The sequence below is a fragment of the Lineus longissimus genome, chromosome 14 (genome assembly GCF_910592395.1).
Source record: "Lineus longissimus chromosome 14, tnLinLong1.2, whole genome shotgun sequence".
Taxonomy (NCBI): domain Eukaryota; kingdom Metazoa; phylum Nemertea; class Pilidiophora; order Heteronemertea; family Lineidae; genus Lineus; species Lineus longissimus.
The window spans coordinates 4292752-4314058 of record NC_088321.1 but is presented as its reverse complement, the minus strand read 5'-3'; the positions used below and the strand labels follow the sequence as shown (position 1 = coordinate 4314058).

The following is a 21307-nucleotide window of genomic DNA, read 5'->3' as shown; positions in this document are numbered from 1 at the left end:
AGGACTATTTGTTGCCTTGGCATAATCCTGCAGGTTGGCATTCACTTCATATTCATTTACCCACAAACTTCACTTAGTACATGTAACACAAAGTCCAGGACACAAATAACTCCAAGTGGTAATGTCCTGCAGTCATTTTCGATTGTTCAGAGAAATTGATCCAGCTGTTGTTTATCAAGCAATTTGAGGTTTAAAGCCTGGGTCGGCATTTTGCTCTAGGCTTACTGGTACATTGGTCTTCAAGTGATGTAAAGTACATTTTACCTTGTACATTTAACACAATTTGGTTGCAATGTACATTGGTTGCAAGTAAAATGTTAAGTTGCGCCTCAATCTTATAGTCACATTTCTGACATATCCAGCATGTATTTTTACCAGCGTTTCGTATGTACATGTAGGAGGGATGGAGCAAGAAACTTTTAGCCTGTAGTCCTAATATTTGTTTCTTCAATTCAGGGAACAAGGGAGAAACATTTGCTTTGAAGAAGAAAATAGTTGATATACATGAACACATGACCAGGTACATCGAGGAATTGCCTGTGCTCATTCAAGAGATGGTATCAACTGTTCTTTTCTTCAAGAAAAAAATCAACACCTTGGAAGACAGAATCAACACCGTGAACAATGAGGCCATCAAAAACCAAGGTAGTGGCCATGCAATTATTTTTACCCAACATTTGTGGAGGTTGATGCATACATGTACTTGTCTTGCTGTGGCACTACCTCTGAATTAACCTGGGCTGTGGATGCTGATCTGGATCTGATTGCAACTTCGTTCTTTCCCAGCTCAGGTTCAGTTTACTAATACAAATGTACTACGCCCTGCTTTGAATTAATTCAAACCGAATGCCTTTCATTAATCTAACTGGACAGATATAAACTATTGGTTTGCAGATGTATGTGCATTACCTTTGTTGATGACTTCAGAATTTTAATGTCCAGCTCTCCTTCTATTTAAGAAAACCATGGATTGGTGAAGTTGCTGCTGGAATCAAAGGAATTCTACACAGACCTTCTCCTAGAAGCAACAGATGTATTTGAATGTATAGATACTGACATAGAGATCGTGGTGGATTTTGAGGAAGGGGAGGTGCAACCTGGTGGTGAAGAATCAAATTCGGAGGAGGATGCGTCTAGCTCTGAGGAGGAGGATTGTGATGACATTGGCATTGAGTACGTGTAATTAACCCTTTGAAGCCGGATTTATTTCAGAAATCCCGATCTTTTTCGACTTGATTTGGTCTAAGTTTGCCTAAAAGGGTATAGTGTCCCCAAATGTCACTCGAAGCTAACAAAATATGCCACGAGATGCTAACGTTTTTGGAACTCTGTGGCATCTCTGAAGGCCCTTGCAGAGGTTCTCAAGAAGCATGTTTGTGAATAAGGTGACTTTTTGTAGTGAAAGTTCCAATGCGAACTTCCAATGCAGTTTATTGGGAAACTACGCCACAAATCAGGTGTTGTGACGACCCTAAAATGACGTCGTATGGCAAAAAGTGTCAACTGAGGCAAAACTGTTCAGTGAGAGTTTTTTTTGCCCGTCTGGCGCTCAGGAATCTGCCAACTGTTCGACAATACAGCGATGTTCCGGCCCTCGGGACGAACTTAATCATGAGGGGGGTACCTGCTGCTGGTTAATTTTTTTATCTGACTGCAGGGGGCTTGGCTGATGTCCTGCAACTCCCAAAACGACTTAGAATTATTGCCGGACCACTGGGGACCTTGGAAAATGCCTTTTGTGTAATCTGATATATTGTGAATCCACCAATTATGTATAAGCAGATTTGTATTACTGGCTGAATGTGAATTTCAGCAGCAATAAAATGATTCTTGCATCAAAATACATGCACTTGTTTTCATTGTTGCTCACCTTGGGTGAACACAGCTGATACTATCAGGCTGCCTACATGTATAAAGAACCATCAATTTTTGCCGGAAATGAGCAGACAGGTGTCAAAGATGTGTATGGTCAAGTAGCATCTGCCTCATCTTGACTGAGAAAGGTTATGTATTCAAGTTGCCCTTGTCCTTGTGCCATCCCCTGAAGGCCACGCTTTGAAGTGACTGACCATTGTATTGTCCTGCATGTACACATATACATGAAGCGGGCTGTTGGATTACTGAGAAAAATCAAACTACTCTGAATGACATCTTCAAAGACCGTACTTCAGTATGCGGTAGGTGTATTCTGGTTGGATGTGACATTGTCTCAAGTAAACCATCATTCTGAATTACATACCATATGCAGCTGCAGTATTTTGGTTAGAAGTGACATTATATCGTACATGTAGGTAAACCCAACTCTTCTGAATGACATTATCAGAGTCATTATTTCCATACGATCAGGCGTATTCAGGTTGGATGTGACATTGTGTCGAAAGTAAACCGACCATTCTGGATGACGTCTTCAGAGACGGTATTTCCATACGATCAGGCGTATTCAGGTTGAATGAGACATTGTGTCGAAAGTAAACCGACCATTCTGGATGACGTCTTCAGAGACGGTATTTCCATACGATCAGGCGTATTCAGGTTGAATGAGACATTGTGTCGAAAGTAAACCGACCATTCTGGATGACGTCTTCAGAGACGGTATTTCCATACGGTCCGGCGTATTCAGGTTGAATGTGACATTGTGTCGAAAGTAAACCGACCATTCTGGATGACGTCTTCAGAGACGGTATTTCCATACGGTCCGGCGTATTCAGGTTGAATGTGACATTGTGTCGAAAGTAAACCGACCATGCTGGATAATGTCTTCAGAGACGGTATTTCCATATGATCAGGCGTATTCAGGTGGGATGTGACATTGTGTCGAAAGTAAACCGACCATGCTGGATAATGTCTTCAGAGACGGTATTTCCATACGATCAGGTGTATTCAGGTTGAATGTGACATTGTGTCGAAAGTAAACCGACCATGCTGGATAATGTCTTCAGAGACGGTATTTCCATACGATCAGGCGTATTCAGGTTGAATGTGACATTGTGTCGAATAAAGTAAACCGACCATGCTGGATAATGTCTTCAGAGACGGTATTTCCATACGTTCGGCGTATTCAGGTGGGATGTGACATTTTTTTAAGCATTTTCAATGACATCTTGTGTATATTCTGGGTGGGTGTGACAAATCCTTAAGTAACCCAAACATTCTGAATGATGTCTTCAAAGGCAGTATTTCCGTATGTGGCAGGTGTATTCTTGTTGGACGTGACGTTGTCTAAGTAAAGTGTTACCTTGCTGTTAGGACACTCCAATATCGTCTGCAATTGAAAGGCGTCCTGGTTGTGGAATTCCACCCAAACCAATTCAGCACGGTGTCCTTATTAGAGAGGTATCCACCGAGGGAGGCTCCAAGTCCAATGTACATGTAAAGTACGCTGTAATTTGCAATCCTAGCACATGTAGCCAGACTTCTCTATTGATGTCAATTCAAGAGAAACTCAGTATTAAGTGCCGGTCTGGATATTGTCTCAAGGTATGAATTCAGGGACCATCTCACAGGTACATGTTTTTTGAAGCAAAAATGACTCAAGTCACTTAGTCTTGGGTGTGACTACACTCAAAAAGACTAAATGACTTACCCGTAGTCTTTTAGGCTTCAAAATACTTTTGAGATGGTCCCTTATAATACATGTAGTCAAGTCGCTGGGAGGTAGCAAAGATAAAGGCAAGACTATATATGTATCTAATAATATGAAAAACGCCACGATTATTGAATGATACATGTATACAACAGCCACAGATTGTCTGAAAAAACAATAATTCCACAGTACATGTACATGTAACTTACATTTACTTTTAATGAGACCTTTGAAAGATATGATAAGTTTACATTGTACTATATTTGTGCAAATTCAATATTATCCATTATGTAATCTTTCATCAAAAGTGATCATGTGAGTTTATGTCAGAATGAATAATGCGTGGAGGTGAAGAAGGAATACCGAAATACGTGAATTCCACTGAACAAAAAAACACAGGCGGGCGGATTTGCACAAATTCACATCAATTTTTTCAACAATCGAAAGACATGAGGTGCATCACTTCTTGTGCGTTCCGAAACCTAAAATAGAGGAAATTAAAAGAACCACTATTATTCAGATATTAGTATCACACGACATCATATCATTTTCTTCAAGGGTACACTACCAAAATATATGGAATTAAGGCGAAGAAAACAAGCAAATCTCAATTACACTGCATTCATGCTGCAACCTCATACTGGTTTGAGATGCCTTTGAACCAAAGACTTCCACTGCTTTGAAGTGTTCCCAACAATTTTCTCACCAGCGAAGTGTTTTTATTGAATAGAAACCGTTCTGTAATTGCAATACAAAAGCCTTTTGAATGGACAGGTGAGTTTTATGACATCTTTTAATGTATCATCTGAAGGAATTTCAATAAATTGATTGTCAATCCTTCCTTTTGACTCCACAATTCTGATAAACGATAATTATGTGATAAGCTACAGTTGTTCGAATCGGGCACTACCTCTAAGAAACTGCTGCATCAGCCTGACTCACAACCACTACAACATCAACTGCATAGAGTACACAGCCATAATCCTTTCAATCATGATTTACCTAATTTCTCTTTGTAAGAAGAGATGAGAGGAGAAGTTACGTCTTCCGCTTTTACCCATGAGTTGTGGGACGCATCATATCCTTGCCACTTTATGTAATACATGTTGTTTTTGGGGTCGTAGTTGTCTATTCTCTCAGCTGCGCAATAGTCTCCTGCAAAATAAGTCAATTACATTTCATTCTGATGGCCATGCGACCAAATTGTCCCCCCCCCCCCCCCGATTGGATATGAGGATACAGGGGTCAGTTCCTCATTAAACCTTTCAACAACTGAACATTTGGCTAAATGTTTCTTTGTAATCTCATTGCATCATGCACTCCGAGGAGTCCATTATTTCAATGGAAATATCACATAACTGTTTGTTTTTGCTCCGCAAATTAAATTTCTAAATCCGCTTATGGTTGCAAATTTCTAAATCAGCTTATGGTTGCAAATTTCTATCAAAAATCCTATCCTCCTGATGATGTGATGCAATGATGCCATGAAGACAAGTGCTACATTTTCTATATATCTTATGACCACTGTTATTTCCAACACGGCAACTTGAATCTAATAAAAATTTCTTACCCTTCGCCTTGCTTGCTTTTCCCTTGCTGGCTTTTCTTTTCTGAAAAAAGTGGTACGTGTTTCCATTGATAGTGCTTCTTACATGTACATGTACAATAAAAAAACTGCACGAGTGTCTGATCCGAGTATCCAGATTGCACGAGATGATTTTCTACGGCTTGAAAAGCTCTCGACCTGCGTAGAAAATCATCTCGTGCAATCTGGATACTCGGATCAGACACTCGTGCAGTTTTCTATTTATCATTATCTGCACTTAGGGTATATGATAAAAGTGCTTAACGACAGACAAAGTCAAAGCCAACAATGCTGGACAAGATGAAATCGTAAGGATATAAGCTCACCCATGTGAGCCAAGAATAGAAAATGCCCACAACGTTACCATGACAAAAAAGGGAACTATTGACTTTCACACTAGAATTAGAAATTACAATTAGAAAATTAGACAACCACACCATTGGGTACATGCGTACTGGTTATCAAATTGGATATTGGTGGTGCAATAATAACACACACTCAGGTTTGATAAGAAAGAATTTGAAAATACACTATTATTTCTGGAGGCCAAGGCAAAAATTAGAGAGTACAGTCGTGCTCGAAAGTTTACAAACAATTCAAAGGATGATATAACCCTGTCTCTTTCTCTGCAACTACAGAACGCGGGAATAGTATATAGTTTACAGGAAGTCTATCATCACATCTCGTCATCAACTAAAAAACATACTTCTGTTTCATTAATTTCGTTGTTTTTATGAGCTCTATTTGAAAACAATGCATATTTCAGAGTGTCATAAATTTACATACACCTACCTTATCTACTAGTTGTTTGGCCTTGAGGTGGGCAAATATGTTATACAATGGCTTTTATCTTGTCTCAACTACCTGTTGACCATCATGTCATAGCTCAGGTGGCGCCACTGTAGCAGTATAAAACGGACTGGGTTTCTGCTCAGGTCATTTGCCAGCTAAGAGTCATCATGGGGAAGTCAAAGGAGTACTCTCAAGATCTGATAGAGTCGCCTGTCCACTTGAACCAGTCTGGTACTTCACTAAGAGCGATTTTCAAGCAGCTTGATATGCCACGGGCGTCAGTTCAGACAATAAAGCGGAAGTACAGGGACCCAGGGACAACAGCAACCTTACCAAGGTCAGGAAGAAAGCGCAAGCTGACATCCAAAGATGAGCCCACATTGGTTAGAAAGGTGCACATTAACCCCGAGACGACCAAGAAACACCTCTGCCAGGAATTAGAAGCTACAGAGACAAATGTGTCACTGTCCACTGTCCAGAAGGTCTTGCATCGTAGTGGACTACGAGGCTGCAGGGCAAGAAAGAAGCCTTTACTTCAAAAACGCTACCGGCAAGCAAGGCTGAAGTTTGCGAGAGAACATGTGGGCAAATACAGAGCCTTCTTGAGGAGTGTTCTTTGGTCTGATGAGACTAAAAGCGAAGTCTTCGGCCACAACTACCAGCAGTACGTTTGGCAAAACGGGGGGGGGGGGATCCAAAGAACATACTGACTGTGAAGCACGGAGGTGGCAGCATTATGCTATGGGGATGTTTTGCTGCGGAACCTTGACAAACATGCCACAGGTTTTCCCATAAAGTCATGATGACAGATTGGACATGACAAGCTAAGTCTGAACAATCTCAAGGTCTAAAAAGAATTCGGTGATGGAAACTTGATCACACACATACCTTAGCTTTGACTGACTTCCTATTGTTCACAGGTTGAGAAGTTGCCTCAGGCCTACTTGCTGGTGCAGCCTGTAAAAGAGAAGGCAAACAAATCTGGGTCAGACGGTCTAGCAAAGAGGTCACATGCCACAATCTGAAGATTATTGTCAGTCACTTTTTAATAGTGGCAGTGTATCTGCTCCTCAATCTTTTGGGTATTAGTTGTACCTCTGCATACAACCATTGGCAATGAAATCAGAAAAAAGATTTCAAAGATGGCTGCTATGCAGCCAGAATTTTCGCAAAGATGAAGAAGTTAAAATTCAGAATGGCAATTCCCAATGATGCTAACATTGCACGATAATATATCGCCAGGTCTGCTTTGTATTGTATCCCCATTTTACTATTTCTGTCATGCAGACATGGCGCTTATTTAATTACCCTTTAAAAAGTGGCAGTACTGTACTGTCATCATAATCATTGTGGGTCCACTTTTAATAACCATTCCTGGTCCTCAGTGGTTCAGTTACAATAACAGCGTGCGTGAGGAAGTCACTCATAATTCATTAACTAAATCAATGTACCGGTAGGCCTACATGAAGGCCTGGTGGGCTGCTAAGCTTCTGTAAATGCAGTGCTAGATACCATGGCTATCTACATTTGTACCATACCATCATCTTCTCACGCTGTGGCAGTACAATAGACAGTTTCGAGAAAGACCCTGACCAAACTCCTCGCATGCGTGGAGAGTGTCCAGAACAATACGAGAAGGATTAAAACTTTATTCTCTCCATTGTTTGGTTGCAGAGAGAGGGAAACGGGAAAGAGTCACAGTTGCATCCTTTTTTTCCACAATCCAAATGTCGATTTTGTTTGCACATGTACCAAGTTTGAAGGGAACCTTTTCAGACTCATCAGAGTAAGCCTATGACTGTAATGTATTTGCTGTAGTAAAAGTCCAGATTTCCAAGATTACATAACAACTTGGACAAAACTATAGCCTTGCTATACGATACTCGCATTTCATGATTTTGGCATCGACATTATTCAATTGTGATTGTCGTCACACTGTGGGCTTATAATAAACCGTGAGATGCACTTAATGATTACCTACCCATATCGCGATATCACAAGTTTGCATCTCACAGTTTATGTGATTTATAATAGCCCACACTGTCACTGTGTCTGCATGGCCATGGCCATGATGGCCCGTGAGTGTGAGTGTCAGTGAGTGTGCTCACCTAACATAACATAATAATACCAATACTAGTAATAGGCCTACCCATCTCCTATAGTACTAGGTGAAACAAGCAAACAAATCAAGATTCCGCTTATTATTAAATGTCAAGGGTCCATAAATAACTTTATACCTCTGTCAGTCTGCACAGCAGCTGCCTGCTGTTCATGCATTTCATTTCAGTTACATTCGATGCATCATGTGCATAGGCCTATGTTATTGACATTGTATGCAGGCTGTACCGAAAGGGGCTGGCTGGTTTGGTTGGCCAAACGCCGCCAATGTCGATTATGTAAAGAAAACTTCACAATAATATTGATGCCTGCTAAATCTTCATTAACCATGCTATTACCTGTATCATTATTGTTACTGGTAGAATCCATTTCGTCCCGATGGTTATATTACGACAAATGAATTGGGGCATTTCGCAATCTTGAGACTAGAGGCGCTGATTTCGTCACTTTCGCAATGCATTCGAAGAACCTCCGTTGGCGTCGTGATTACGTTCGGTTGACTCATCACCCAACGGAATAGGAAAAAGTAGGCCTATCATCCTGAGCTTGGGGGCATTTCCAATCAAACGTGAGGCGGAGAGAGTAGAATATATGTATTGCGGTGGTAGGAACTAGGTTATGTTTTAGGCCCTTTTGACAAAAGACCTGTAAGGTCTTTTGCCCCAAATTAGCCTACAACCCCCAAAGAACCATCCACCGCAATACATATATTCTATCATTCATGAGTTTCCCAGTGAAGCGTTGCAATGAAATGGTCAATGAAATGGTGAGGGAATACTAGAGCTCAATGGGTTATTCCATTAAAATAAATGGCCTTTTTACTGTCTTCATTATCCAAAATTCAAGGAAAAATTCAAGTAAATTAAATGTATTATCCAATAGCAAATCAACATAAAAGTAAATTCACCTATGACTTCTTTAATTTAGAAGTAACTGTTAATACTAATAACTTCTTCCGCCTACAAGAAACTAAGATAACACCTGGGTTTTTGAACCTGAAAAATAAGAAAGACTGTCTGCGACTGGAAAATAATCCATTATCGTTTTACCAAAACCAATTTAACATGGCTGTTTGGTTTGCTACAACAGGTTGTGGTATTTCAATAGACGATCACTTTAATCACAGTGATCCATTGATAAGGTCAATTTACAGGTTTCATGTTTACTATCAAATATTGAAGATCATGAAGAATCTAGAGATACCAATTCCAGGTGAAAGTGATTTTAATGAGACAAACAATAACATTAACCGTAGGAAACTAGGAGGGTTATTGAGTGAATTTGGTTTAAAAGACGAGTACGATTTCTCGGTGTTTGAAAATAACGGTGGTTGGAGGTCATGGAGTGTACCGGATTACAACCCGAACATAACTGATCCCGGATATTACATCAATGATTCTAAAATCAATTTCTTCCTCATGCAAGTTCATGAAAATAGAATGCCACCGATGTTCAGTAAAGACTGGGATGCTGGAATGGCTAATTTCAAATATCCAGATACCTTCATTAAGTATCATGTGAAACAACACAAGAATGTATTTGATGTAATTACACAAAATGAATGTCAAACCTATCAACAATTCATGATATTTAAATCAAATGGTTTCTCTAATCCTAGAATAGAGAGGTTGAATGACACAATAAGAACATATGTTTACTGTATTCTGGGTGCTCAGGCGTTGACCAGAACACCAATAATTGGAGTACCGGGTACAGAATTGGATGCTCAGAAGGAATTTAACAAACTATTAAAGGACTCGATTAATCAACATCCTGATATTCCCACTTCAATTCAAAGATACCAAAAAGCAGTTAGTGACACTCATACAAGACTAGATTATGTAATAGCACCAGGATTGTATGTCATAGGATCAAATATGGTACTCGTTATTGGTAAGCTGGATAACTACAATAATAACATTTTAATAGCACCAAAAAATGCTAAACCCGGTAAGAATGACATTAACCACAAAAAGACCTTACCACCACCACTGATGGAAGGAAATAGTTCTAAGAAAATAAGAGTTAAGAGTAGCGTTGGTACTGTCAAGACGGACTTCGTCCTGAGAGCAGAGCTCGAAACCAGTCAAACACCAAAGAGTAATGTTGATTCACCAAAAACAACTGAAACCTCAAAGAATACTCCTACTACTACTAAACTTGACACCAAAGTTGAGAAGGTGGATGATACTCATGAAACAATTAAATTCATGCTTTACTCAGTTGTTGGTACATTGATTGTTTTTATGGTTAGATAAATAAGTAATTATGGCTGAAGGATTAGAATATTATGATATTGGTTATTACGAACCTAAATACGATAATGAACATGAAGATTTTAATCCTAATTGGAGAGAGATGAAATATTTTAATGATGACGGCACAAGATACCTCACAGGAGATGAAAATCTTACTGATGAAACTTCATTCAGTAAAACTCCAGAAAGGCCAGGCACAACATACAACACAGGAGGTGAAAATCTTACTGATGAAACTTCATTCAGTACACCAGAAAGAGTAAGAGGTATTGTCCCTGAATTGATGGAAAAGGAGTTAAGTTACGATACAATAGAGGATAAACTTGATAAAGCATTGGGAGAATCAAACTGGAATTATGACAAGAAAAAATTGAGTAATCTTTCACCACACATTAGTTACAAAGGTAACAAACTTTATTACAATCCGACAAATTCTGAATTTGATTTGATAAAAGATAAACTAGGAAACAAAAATTTATTTGACTATCCTGATAAAAATGGAGAAAAGATAAAGTTAATTCCTTTAACTAAGGATAATGGAAGCTTCTATGCTGAAGGCACATTAAAGACTAAGTTTGGTACTAGATTTGCTGACATGATTAGAGGTATGATTGCACCTGACCCACCAGTAAGTCAACCTAAATCTGCATCCACTCAAACAGACATATTAATTAATGAGGTAAACAGTTCAAACAAACCAATAGATAAATTAATTGATTCTAATGATGATGAACTTAAAACACTGGGTTTTACTGAATATGCCTTGAGAGAACTTAGAGGGTTAAAACAGGCTGGTGATGATCTAGCTGCAGTAAAGAGGGATAAGGACATGCAAATAGAAAGCCTAGAAGAAGAACTTAACAGTAAAAAAAGAGAATATGCTATCCTAGGAGAAGAAAATGAAGTTCTAAGAAATGACTTAATTAACTCTGGAGAAGATCATTCAGACGAAAAGGAAAATCTAATAATAAGAGAGGGAGAGTTGAAAAAGCAAATAGATGAACTAAATGACAAATTGCATGAGGAACAGTCAAAGGTATGGAGGTTAGACAATGACAGGGAGTCACAAACTAGAAGAATTAAACGTTTAATTGTTGATGTTCTAAAGAAACCAGATTCAACTATTCCTCTTAAGGACAGAATAAAGTTACTTTTTAAGACGTATGGTGTAACCATTAGCGCCATAATAACAGCTGTTGTAATGACATTTACAACTCTAGGTCTCAGTATCAGTAGTGCTTTAAGTGGTGCCACTAAAACTGTAAAACCAACTCCAGGACCAGGACCATCTCCAGGACCAGGACCAACTCCAGGACCTACACCAGAACCTGGACCAAAACCATCAATACCAGATAAAGTAAAAGAAGGTCTTAAGAAGTTGGCTGAATGGCTAAAAGAACTAGCCAAGAAATCAGCTGCGGCTTTACCGGGAATCATCGGTTCTATCGTATCATTTCTCCTGAAAACAATTGGTGCAGTTGTTGGCTTTCTAGCTGAACATCTGATCATAGCAGTTATTGCTATTGTGAGCTCCATAATTTATGGTTTAATAGAGGGTGTTAAAGCCTTAAAATCACGTAAAGCCTTAAAATCACGTAAAAGGTCTTAGGTGACCTTCTATCAAAACAATGTTTAAAAAATAATTATTATGTAAATAGAAGTGAATAGGATGATTTCATTAAAAGACTATTTTAGTAAATGTAGCAATGAAAATCTTACTGGATTCCTTCGTCCTAGGGTTATGGATCGAGCTATGCTCTCAGGACTGCGTCCGACTGGAAATTCTACATTCAATAAAAAAGATGACAGTGGAGAAGATGATAAGCCTACTCGAGCTATGCTCTCAAGACGAAGTCTGACTGAGACACACAAAGTAGTCCTGCCAAGAATGAAAGAATATGACACCAGTACCATCACCAAAGCGGAATTATGTAGAAATTGTAAAAGGTGGACCCTTTTTGAGTATCAAAAAAACTTGAATTCAGCAAGGTACGCAGCTAAAACTGTGAAGTATCAATTCTGCACCAATTGCAATTCGACTACTTACGATGATGATTTTAAAACTCTTGAGATCAATATTGACAACAAGACACGTTACTTTGACAGTATTCTAAGAAAACTTGGATGGAGTCGGCTGTCCGAATCGGCAGTTAAGTATTTAAAGGACTTTGTGGAATGGTATTTGCATGGTTGCTTTTCAAGTTCCAGAAAATGCCTCAGTAAGCAGAGATATGAAAGTACTCTTCAGTCAGCCCTAAAAATGGGTATTAACACTCTCCCCTCTAAGTTATGTAACCAAGGGTTACATGGTGAAGCCATGCTTTTTAAATTTCACTGTGGGGAATATGACTGGTTTCTTGCAATAGAATTTATTAACAGGGCAATTGGTAAACCGCAATTAACCGATGAGAATATCACTGACCTTAGACTAGTTTACTTTGCCTTCCTAAGATTTCTGCATTACTGTGGTGTCAAGGTCACCATTAACTACAAGGTATTTTTACACCAAGCCTTTAAAACGATGAAAATTGATTATGTAATATTTACACCTTTTTTAACCAACAAGGAGCGAGTAAATGATTTGGAGAGATTATGGTATGATTTCACTCAAAGTATTTTCTTCCAGAATTACAAATTTGAGAAGGTATATGACCAGGATATTGACAAGCAGTTTGACGTTTTACTGAGTGCCAGTGCAGGTAGAGACAATAACTGCATCAGTAGTATTAAGTTTACACCAGCCGGACTTCGTCCTGAGAGCATAGCTCGAGCCGGACTTCGTCCTGAGAGCATAGCTTGAGCCGGACTTCGTCCTGAGAGCATAGCTCGAGCCGGACTTCGTCCTGAGAGCATAGCTCGAGCTAGTGTTAAGATGCAATAAAGTTGTGAAAACAGCATTTTGCACTTAACAGTCATTTTTCCATAATTTTAAATGAATAATCAGCAAATGAACAGTCAGACATCTGCAGTGATTGAACAACAGATGAAACAGATTGGTGTTATGAGTCCTGAGAGCTTAGCTCGAGTCGGGGCTTCTAACCAACAGAACACTGGTAGTTACCAACAAAACAGAACTAACTTTCAACAGAACTGCTCTACAAATCAACAAGTTTCAAACAAGCAGTTGAATAGTTCAAATTTAGTTACTCCTAGTCAAGGAATAGTCAATTCTAGTTGCCAACTAGGATCAACTCGAGCTATGCTCTCAGGACAAAGTCCGACTAGCAATCAACAAGGTTCAAGTAGCAATCAACAAAATTTGAACTATTTGACTGATAGTGGCCTTAAAGCCAAACAAGACTTAGAAATTTTAATTGCAACTGGTAAAAGCAAGGATTTCCTTAATAAACAAATAACTTTTAATGACTTAGATAATATGACTGAAAAAGAAATCTTAAAACACCATAGAATGTATGAAACAAAGATGGCTGCCAGACTTAATGATTCTTTGGGTAAGACAGTACTTAAAGCTTACACTAAATTATCAAGGTGGTTATTACCAATAGATGATGAAGATAATCTTTACCATGATCTTAGAAATGATTATTTGATAACTAACGAGTTGGATAAATGGCTTGGATGGTTGAGTTTGAGAATGGGTGCACTAACTGCACTTGCTTCAACAACACTTATTACTTTAGGTCATTGTCATGAGGAATCATCTATGAATACATCGAGTATGACTGCATCAAATATGAATACACCAAATATGACTGTCTCTGAATGTGACAAACCAATAGATGAAAGTCTAGATATCACAGGTAGTGATGATAAAGAAGACTAAATTAACCTGGTTATGAGAACATATGTCCAATTAATTTGAGCAAGATAAATGGAACTTGAAACTGTAACTGATACTACTCGAGCTATGCTCTCAGGACAAAGTCCGACTAAAGTTTCAGTGTCTAAGAAACCTCGATCAGAGAAACAATTAGCATGGTCTAGAGAACTGGGTAGAAGATCTAAGGAATTTAAGAGGATAAAAAAGGATAAGACGACATTTAAAGTACAGGACTCCTCACCAAACAACAGAGTTGTGGAAAAGGAGGAAGAAGAAGTAGAGGAAGAAGAACCACAATCTCAAAATACTGATGTATCACTGCGTGAATCTAGTAGTAATACCTATGTCTATGTACTAGGTTTAGGTGCAATTATTTTAGCAGCATTCATTATGTTTAAGAAACTTCCTAAAAAAGGAAGTAAAGAGCAGCGATCAGGCTTGAATCGAGCTATGCTCTCAGGACGAAGTCCGAATGAAGCAGTCATGAAGGGATCAATTAGCCCTCTTGTTAAACCTGTAGTTAAAGAGAAGAAATGTATTATTCATTTAATGGAATGATCTCATCAGGTGGTCAGACTTCGTCCTGAGAGCATAGCTCGAGTCCGAGGTGCTTGTCTTCACCACAAGAGTTTAACTCTATTCGGACTTTGTCCTGAGAGTTTAACTCTATTCGGACTTCGTCCTGAGAGCATAGCTCGATTCTTAACTCTAAAGAAACCTCTGTTCCTCTGAAATTAACTAGCTTACCATTCTCATCAGTGATTTCGAATTTTATGTGATTAGTACACTTATTTATCGTTTTCTTACAATTCGGTTCGTATCGCTGCATTTTTATTTGGTCACCATCTTCTACAGGTATGATGCAGAAAATGTTAGATGGTTTATTGTTGTAGAGGGTCTTAGCTTTGTCAACCAAATTAGCTTGCAGGAATAGATATTTCCTGTAAAAGTTGAGTGGTCTTGTGGAGTAGTATTTTCCTTTCTTGGTGAATTTAGTTTGCTTAAAGCCAAACCACTCATTCACCACTGTGAACTGTTTTTCTATCACCTCTCTTATGGTTTTGCTTATTTGAAAACCTTTTGTGTTTCTCTCAATCTTGATTTTTTCATTTTTATCTAACTTGTCTACTTTCAGAGGGTACTCTTTATCCTCTGAAAGTTCAAGGGTTATGTAATTATTGTTATCACAGTTGACCTTAACGTGGCTAATTCCAATTTCGTTTATGTATTTTTGCCATACCTCACAAAACTCACTTAAACTAAAATGTCGAGAGTATGGAAATGTGTATTTAGTAATGGTGTCTTTAGTTGTGGTAGATTCCTTTTCCAAATGCCGTTCGCAAATTTTCATGACTTCCTTTTCAAGTGTATCTGTTTCAAGTCCAGGAGCAAATAATGTCCTAAATTCATCCATACACCATAATTGTTTATCTAAGGGCTCATGTGTTGTAATTCTGGTTATTTCGACTAGAAATGAGAAAATCCTTACTCCCTCTGGTAGAAAATCACCTGTCCACCATGAATTGTAAAAGGTTATCGATTTCAAAGTAATGGATTTTATGTCTAATTGGTCTGTTAAGTAGTACTCAAATTTGGCTTCATTACATTCTTGTTCATTGATTATGAAGTCCATTTCTATTTAATTCAAGAGATTTATTGAATTTAATAAATTTTAGTCCAATAAATAGAATGACTGATAAGAATCAGAAAATACTTTGCACTACATGTGACAAGTACATATCATACAATAATATGGCCATTCACAGGAGAACCAAAGGTCACTTAAGTAAATTAAATCCGGATTATGTGCCTCTTGCTCAACCCCGAGCCCAATCACTGATCCCTAAAACTATGGATAAGAAACTTGCATTTGAGGAAAATGAGCTAGATGGCATAAAGAAAGTGAGTGGAATAGAAATAGTAAAACAATTTGGCAAGCCTGTAGTCACCATTAGTTTGAAGATTGACAGAGAAGCTAAACAAGTGTATGAATACAGAGATAAATTAGAGGAGGTATTATTTCAACTCAATGATTACCATCACAAAATTAGCATATCAGTATTTGCTCAGTTTGATCGTCAGGGTGAAAGTGTAACACAACCCATTCAGTCTCCAATGGAAAGCATAATTTCAAGGAACCAGGCAATTTATGCCATAACCAACCAGTTAAACTACATTAAGACACAGATTGAGTAAAGGTACTTTCAAGGTTCTGGACTTACTTTAAATAAAATAGAGTCTTGTAACATGACCATCTGTTCTTACAAGAGGTGTAAAGGTGGTCATTACACTAAATTACCATTTTAAACAAAAGCAGTAATAAATGTGGAATCAAATGACAATAAATGTTTTCTCTGGTCTTTATTGGCCGCTAAATATCTGAAAGAAAATCCAGAGACGGACTTTGTCCTGAGAGCAGAGCTCGAGAGTACATTAAATATTACTACCGATATGCTACAAATGACTTCGTCACGAGAACAGAGTTCGAAAACTACTGATGTCGTAATCGAGCCTAGCTCTCAGTACGGAGTACGAATAGACTCATTTCCTGTATGTATTCAAAAGGATATTCCTAAGATAGAGAGTGATAATAATCTCAAAATTAATGTGTTTAAATTGCAGAATGAATCGGCTAAGAGCACCTGTGAGGCAAAACTAGAACCTCTCTACCTGTCCAAGAATTATGATGATGATGATGTCATCGATCTGCTGTATTTCAAGGACCATTTCATGTACATAAGAGACATCAATCTTTTCTTCAGGACACTAGCTCATAGAGTGTATCTTTGCAGGAGATGCATGAATTACTTTTACAGGAAGTCAACACTAGATAAACATAAAAAGAAATGTGGAGAACACGATTACTGTAAGATTACTTTGCCTCCACCTAACAGTAAATGGTCACAAATTAAATTTGAAAAACACTCATTCAAAAATAGAGTTCCATTTGTGATCTATGCTGATTTCGAAGCGATAAGCACAACAGTCAATGATAACTCGAGCTCTGCTCTCAGGACGAAGTCCGACACAACTCAGAGCAGAGCTCGAGTCGGACTTCGTCCTGAGACAGATACCACTGTTACCACTAAAAAACGTTTTAAACAAAATGCATCAGCTGTTGGTGTTTATGTTCACTCAGACTACACACACCTTTACAGTAGCCAGTATGTGTCTCACAGGGGTGCTGATGTTGTAGATGTGTTCTGTAATTGGTTAATCAGGATGGAAGAACAATTCTCTAATTTATTGAACTGTAACTTTCCTCTAACAATGACAGATGAAGACTGGCATAAATATCAATTAGAAACACATTGTTACTATTGTAATCAACCTTTGGGATATGACAAGGTCAAGGATCATGATCACTACTGTGGTAGATATCGAGGTGCTGCTCACAACTCGTGTAATTTGAATGAAAAGAAAGCTATGTTTGTTCCAGTGTTTTTTCACAATCTCAGTAATTACGATTCTCACTTATTTATTAAAGAATTAATGACTAAGCTACCGAAGTACAAGAAACTGAAAATACTTGCCAAAACATCAGAGGAATACATTTCATTTCAGTTCGGTTGTTTCAGGTTTTTGGACTCGTACAGATTCCTGCAGTCCAGTTTAGACAACATAACCAAATCAATGTTGGATGATGATTTTAAAATTACCAGACAGCTGTTCCCAAATACCACTGACTTTAAGCTATTGAGGAAGAAGGGTTCAGTACCTTACTCTTTTTACACATCACATGAAAGCTACAATGTTACTTACCTAGAAAAGTCTATGTTTTTTGACGAATTGAAAAATGAAATGGCACCTGATTCTGCCTATGATGAAGCTAAGGTAATATGGGATCATTTCAAGATCAGGAATCACGGTGAGTTCATTGACCTCTACCTCAAAACTGATGTGATCCTTCTAGCTGATTTATTTGAGAAATTCAGGGATGTCAATTTGAACTACTTTCAGATAGATCCATGTCACTGTTACTCAGCACCAGGCCTAACCTGGCAAGCTGGTTTGAAATACACAGGAATAAACCTAGAACTACTGACTGATACCAACATCTTACTTACTTTTGAGAAAGCAATACGAGGTGGAATTTCGGGTGTTATGGGCACAAGACATATCAAGGCCGATGAGAGTCATAAACTACTCTACATAGACGCAAATAATCTCTATGGCTGGTCTATGATGGAACCTCAACCCTATGGTAGTTTTGAAATGATAGATATTGATCCACTCGAGCTATGCTCTCAGGACAAAGTCCGACTAGGACAAAGTCCAGAGAGCAAAGCTCGACTTAACATGAATGTTATTAGTAAAGAGCAGATTATGGCAATTCCAAGTGATAGTGAGGAAGGGTATTTCTTAGAGGTGGATTTGGAGTATCCAGGAAATATTAAATTTCAGTCGAGGAACTTTCCATTCTGTCCTGAATCTCTCTTTATTGAAGATGATGAATTAAGTCCTTACCAGAGGGAGTTACTGGGTGATGATAAAAGATCAAATGTAGAGAAACTAATACTAACACAAAAGGATAAAACTAATTACATAGTGCATTACAGAATGCTACAATTTTACCTCAAGCACGGAATGGTACTTAAGAGGGTTCATTCGGTGATATGTTTTAAACAATCAAAGTGGTTAGCACCATACATTGATTTTAACACTAAAAGACGTATGGATTCTAAGACTGATTTTGAGAAAGACTATTTTAAGCTCATGAATAATGCTTTCTACGGAAAGACTTGTGAGAATGTAAGGAACAGGGTGGAAATTGAATTGGTATCGGACGGGGAGAGAGCCAGGAATGTAATGGCCAATCCCAGGTTTTCATCGATATGCGTATTTGACGAACATAATGCTGCTATTAGCATGAGGAAAACATCAATGAAATTCAACAAACCAATCTACATAGGAGCTTCAGTACTTGAATTGTCTAAATTATTAATGTATGAATTCTATTATGAAGTTCTTCAACCGTACTTTGGTGAGAAAAATATTGAACTGCTGTATCTAGATACAGATTCCTTTGTACTTAACATTAATACTTAACTAAAGACTTAAAGGAGTTGAAACACTATTTTGACCTTAGTAATTATCCAAAAGATCATCCACTCTATGACACCAGTAAGAAGAAGGTGCCAGGTTATTTCAAGGATGAGTTAGGAGGAGTCGAGATGACTGAATTCATTGCCCTTAGAAGTAAGATGTATGCTTACAGGACCAAGACTATGTCTGGAGAGCAAGGCTCGACAAAAGATTACGATTCTAAGAAATTGAAGGGTATTGCCAAGAATGTAGTAAGGAGAGATATCTCAATGATGACTATGTTGATTGTCTTGAAAAGAGTAGGTCATTTTACCACAAGATGAGACACTTAAGATCAGATAAACACCAAATCTATTTGGAAGAAGTTGACAAAAAAAGCCTCAGTCCTTTTGATGATAAGAGGTTCATACTTGAAGATGGAATAAGAACGTTACCATTTGGAATGTATTATGAAGGCTACATAGATTACAGCGATTCAAACTTCGCTTGAGTCGAGCTTTGCTCTCTGGACTTTGTCCTAGTCAGACTTTGTCCTGAGAGCATAGCTCGATTAAACTAATGAATATGGTGGCGCTGATGGTAGTGGCACTGGCGGAAATTCATCCCTAACACCAAAGTAATGATAATAGTGATAGTGATACACCACATTAGGATTAGGACTATTTAGTACGACTTCGTCTTGAGAGCATAGCTCGAGTCCTGTTTGATTTACTGAACTTTTAGTTTTTCTAGCATCTCTATCTGAGCTATCTTTTTTCCTTGTTCTAAAAATGTTTTTTTGAGAGACTCTACATCGACATTGGAATTGGTCTCCCTTTGTTTTTTCCTAATGGCATTTTTCATCGAAATGTATTTCTCCTTCTCCTTGAGTATTAAACCGACTTCCTCTGTAGATATGTGAGAATCGGTTAAGGCTTTACTAACCAAATCATTGATTGTGTTCAGTTTTGAAATTGCCAACATTCTGATATTCTCATGTTTTTCAATTTTCCTTAGAATATTCTTTTTCTCCCAGCCTAAGGCTGATGAAATAATGGCACTACCTATTGTTACGCCACCCAGAGCTAAGCCTATCGGTGCCGTGATGACACCAGCTAAAGCGGAAACACCAACAGATCCGGCTGCTACGCTAGTTAAATTAAGGAAATGGCTAATGCCAGTAATTACGCTAAATGCTTTTTTGTACTTTGAAAATATCTTTCTTCTAAATTCAATCTCGCTTTCTAAGAAACTCTTAACCTCACATATTTGTTGTAGTCTGAAAGCCTGAGGGTTACTTTCTGTATGCTTTTCAGACCTTTCATAGTTTAATTGACTTTCAGAGTTTAAATTACTTAAATCTGGATAAACCTTGTTGTCTCCATCCATTTAATTAGTGGGAATAACTAGAATCAGTTGTTCTGTCATTTCTAGTGTTTAGTGTTGATCCTACAGACACTACAGGTTTTTGAAGTACATTAAATTTTAAAGGTTTTTCTGACCCAGCAGGCCCAGCAGGTTTTAAAGGTTTTTCGGGACCAGGCTCCAACTTTGACTCTACTTCTGCCTCTAATTCTCTATGAAATCGTTATAATCTTTCTTTCCAATTACGTGGTCGTTTTGTGTAACCCCAAGTTCTATTCATTTAATTAAGTAGAATAAAATCAATTCACTGCAAAGAGTAAATTTCTTTCAAGTGTATTATTCAACTTAATCATCTCGTTTATGATTTCTGCCTGACTACATATGTTAATGTTCTGGTTCATTCTCATGTTATTATTTAAATTCGATAATCCATAATCTTCTGTCTGTTTTCTGTCTTTTCCATTGGTCTCATGCTAAACCAAGCAAAGCACAGTTCAGGTTTATCTTTGAATTCCTTGATTGGTAAGACATGATCCAACTCTTCTTCTATTCGAACTCTGTTCTCGGGACTTTGTCCTATTGGAGATAGACTCCTCTGGTACTCTAACCACTGATGGAAGACACTGTCTGTACATCCTAGATTAAATGAGGAATTACCGTTACACTCTCCCTTAGAAATGCGGTTTAGACCAACTCTAATTTTGTGTCTGTCTCTATTACCATTTTGGTCAAGGTAATCCTTTTTGTAATATGAATTAAAACATGATCTGCAGTTACCTCTATTTCCGTTTTTACCAAAT

At 38.0% G+C, this 21307-nt stretch overlaps 2 protein-coding genes across 2 annotated transcripts in view; both read left to right on the top strand.

Moving 5' to 3' along the window:
* Positions 1-21307, top strand: part of LOC135499130 (uncharacterized) — a 192030-nt gene that overhangs the window by 67295 nt on the left and 103428 nt on the right. The window lies entirely within an intron of this gene.
* Positions 3-1529, top strand: LOC135499148 (uncharacterized). Its single transcript, XM_064789823.1, has 3 exons — positions 3-33; positions 457-645; positions 960-1529. The coding sequence occupies exons 2-3, from the start codon at positions 513-515 to the stop codon at positions 1181-1183; spliced, it is 357 nt and encodes a 118-aa protein (XP_064645893.1). The 5' UTR covers positions 3-33; positions 457-512; the 3' UTR covers positions 1184-1529.

What these genes read in the sequence shown, in the direction of transcription:
- LOC135499148 (XM_064789823.1), top strand. Translation starts at nt 513, where the DNA reads ATGACCAGGTACATCGAGGAATTGCCTGTGCTCATTCAAGAGATGGTA. An exon ending in TGAGGCCATCAAAAACCAAG is followed by an intron (nt 646 to 959) that starts GTAGTGGCCATG and finishes CTTCTATTTAAG; the next exon opens with AAAACCATGGATTGGTGAAG.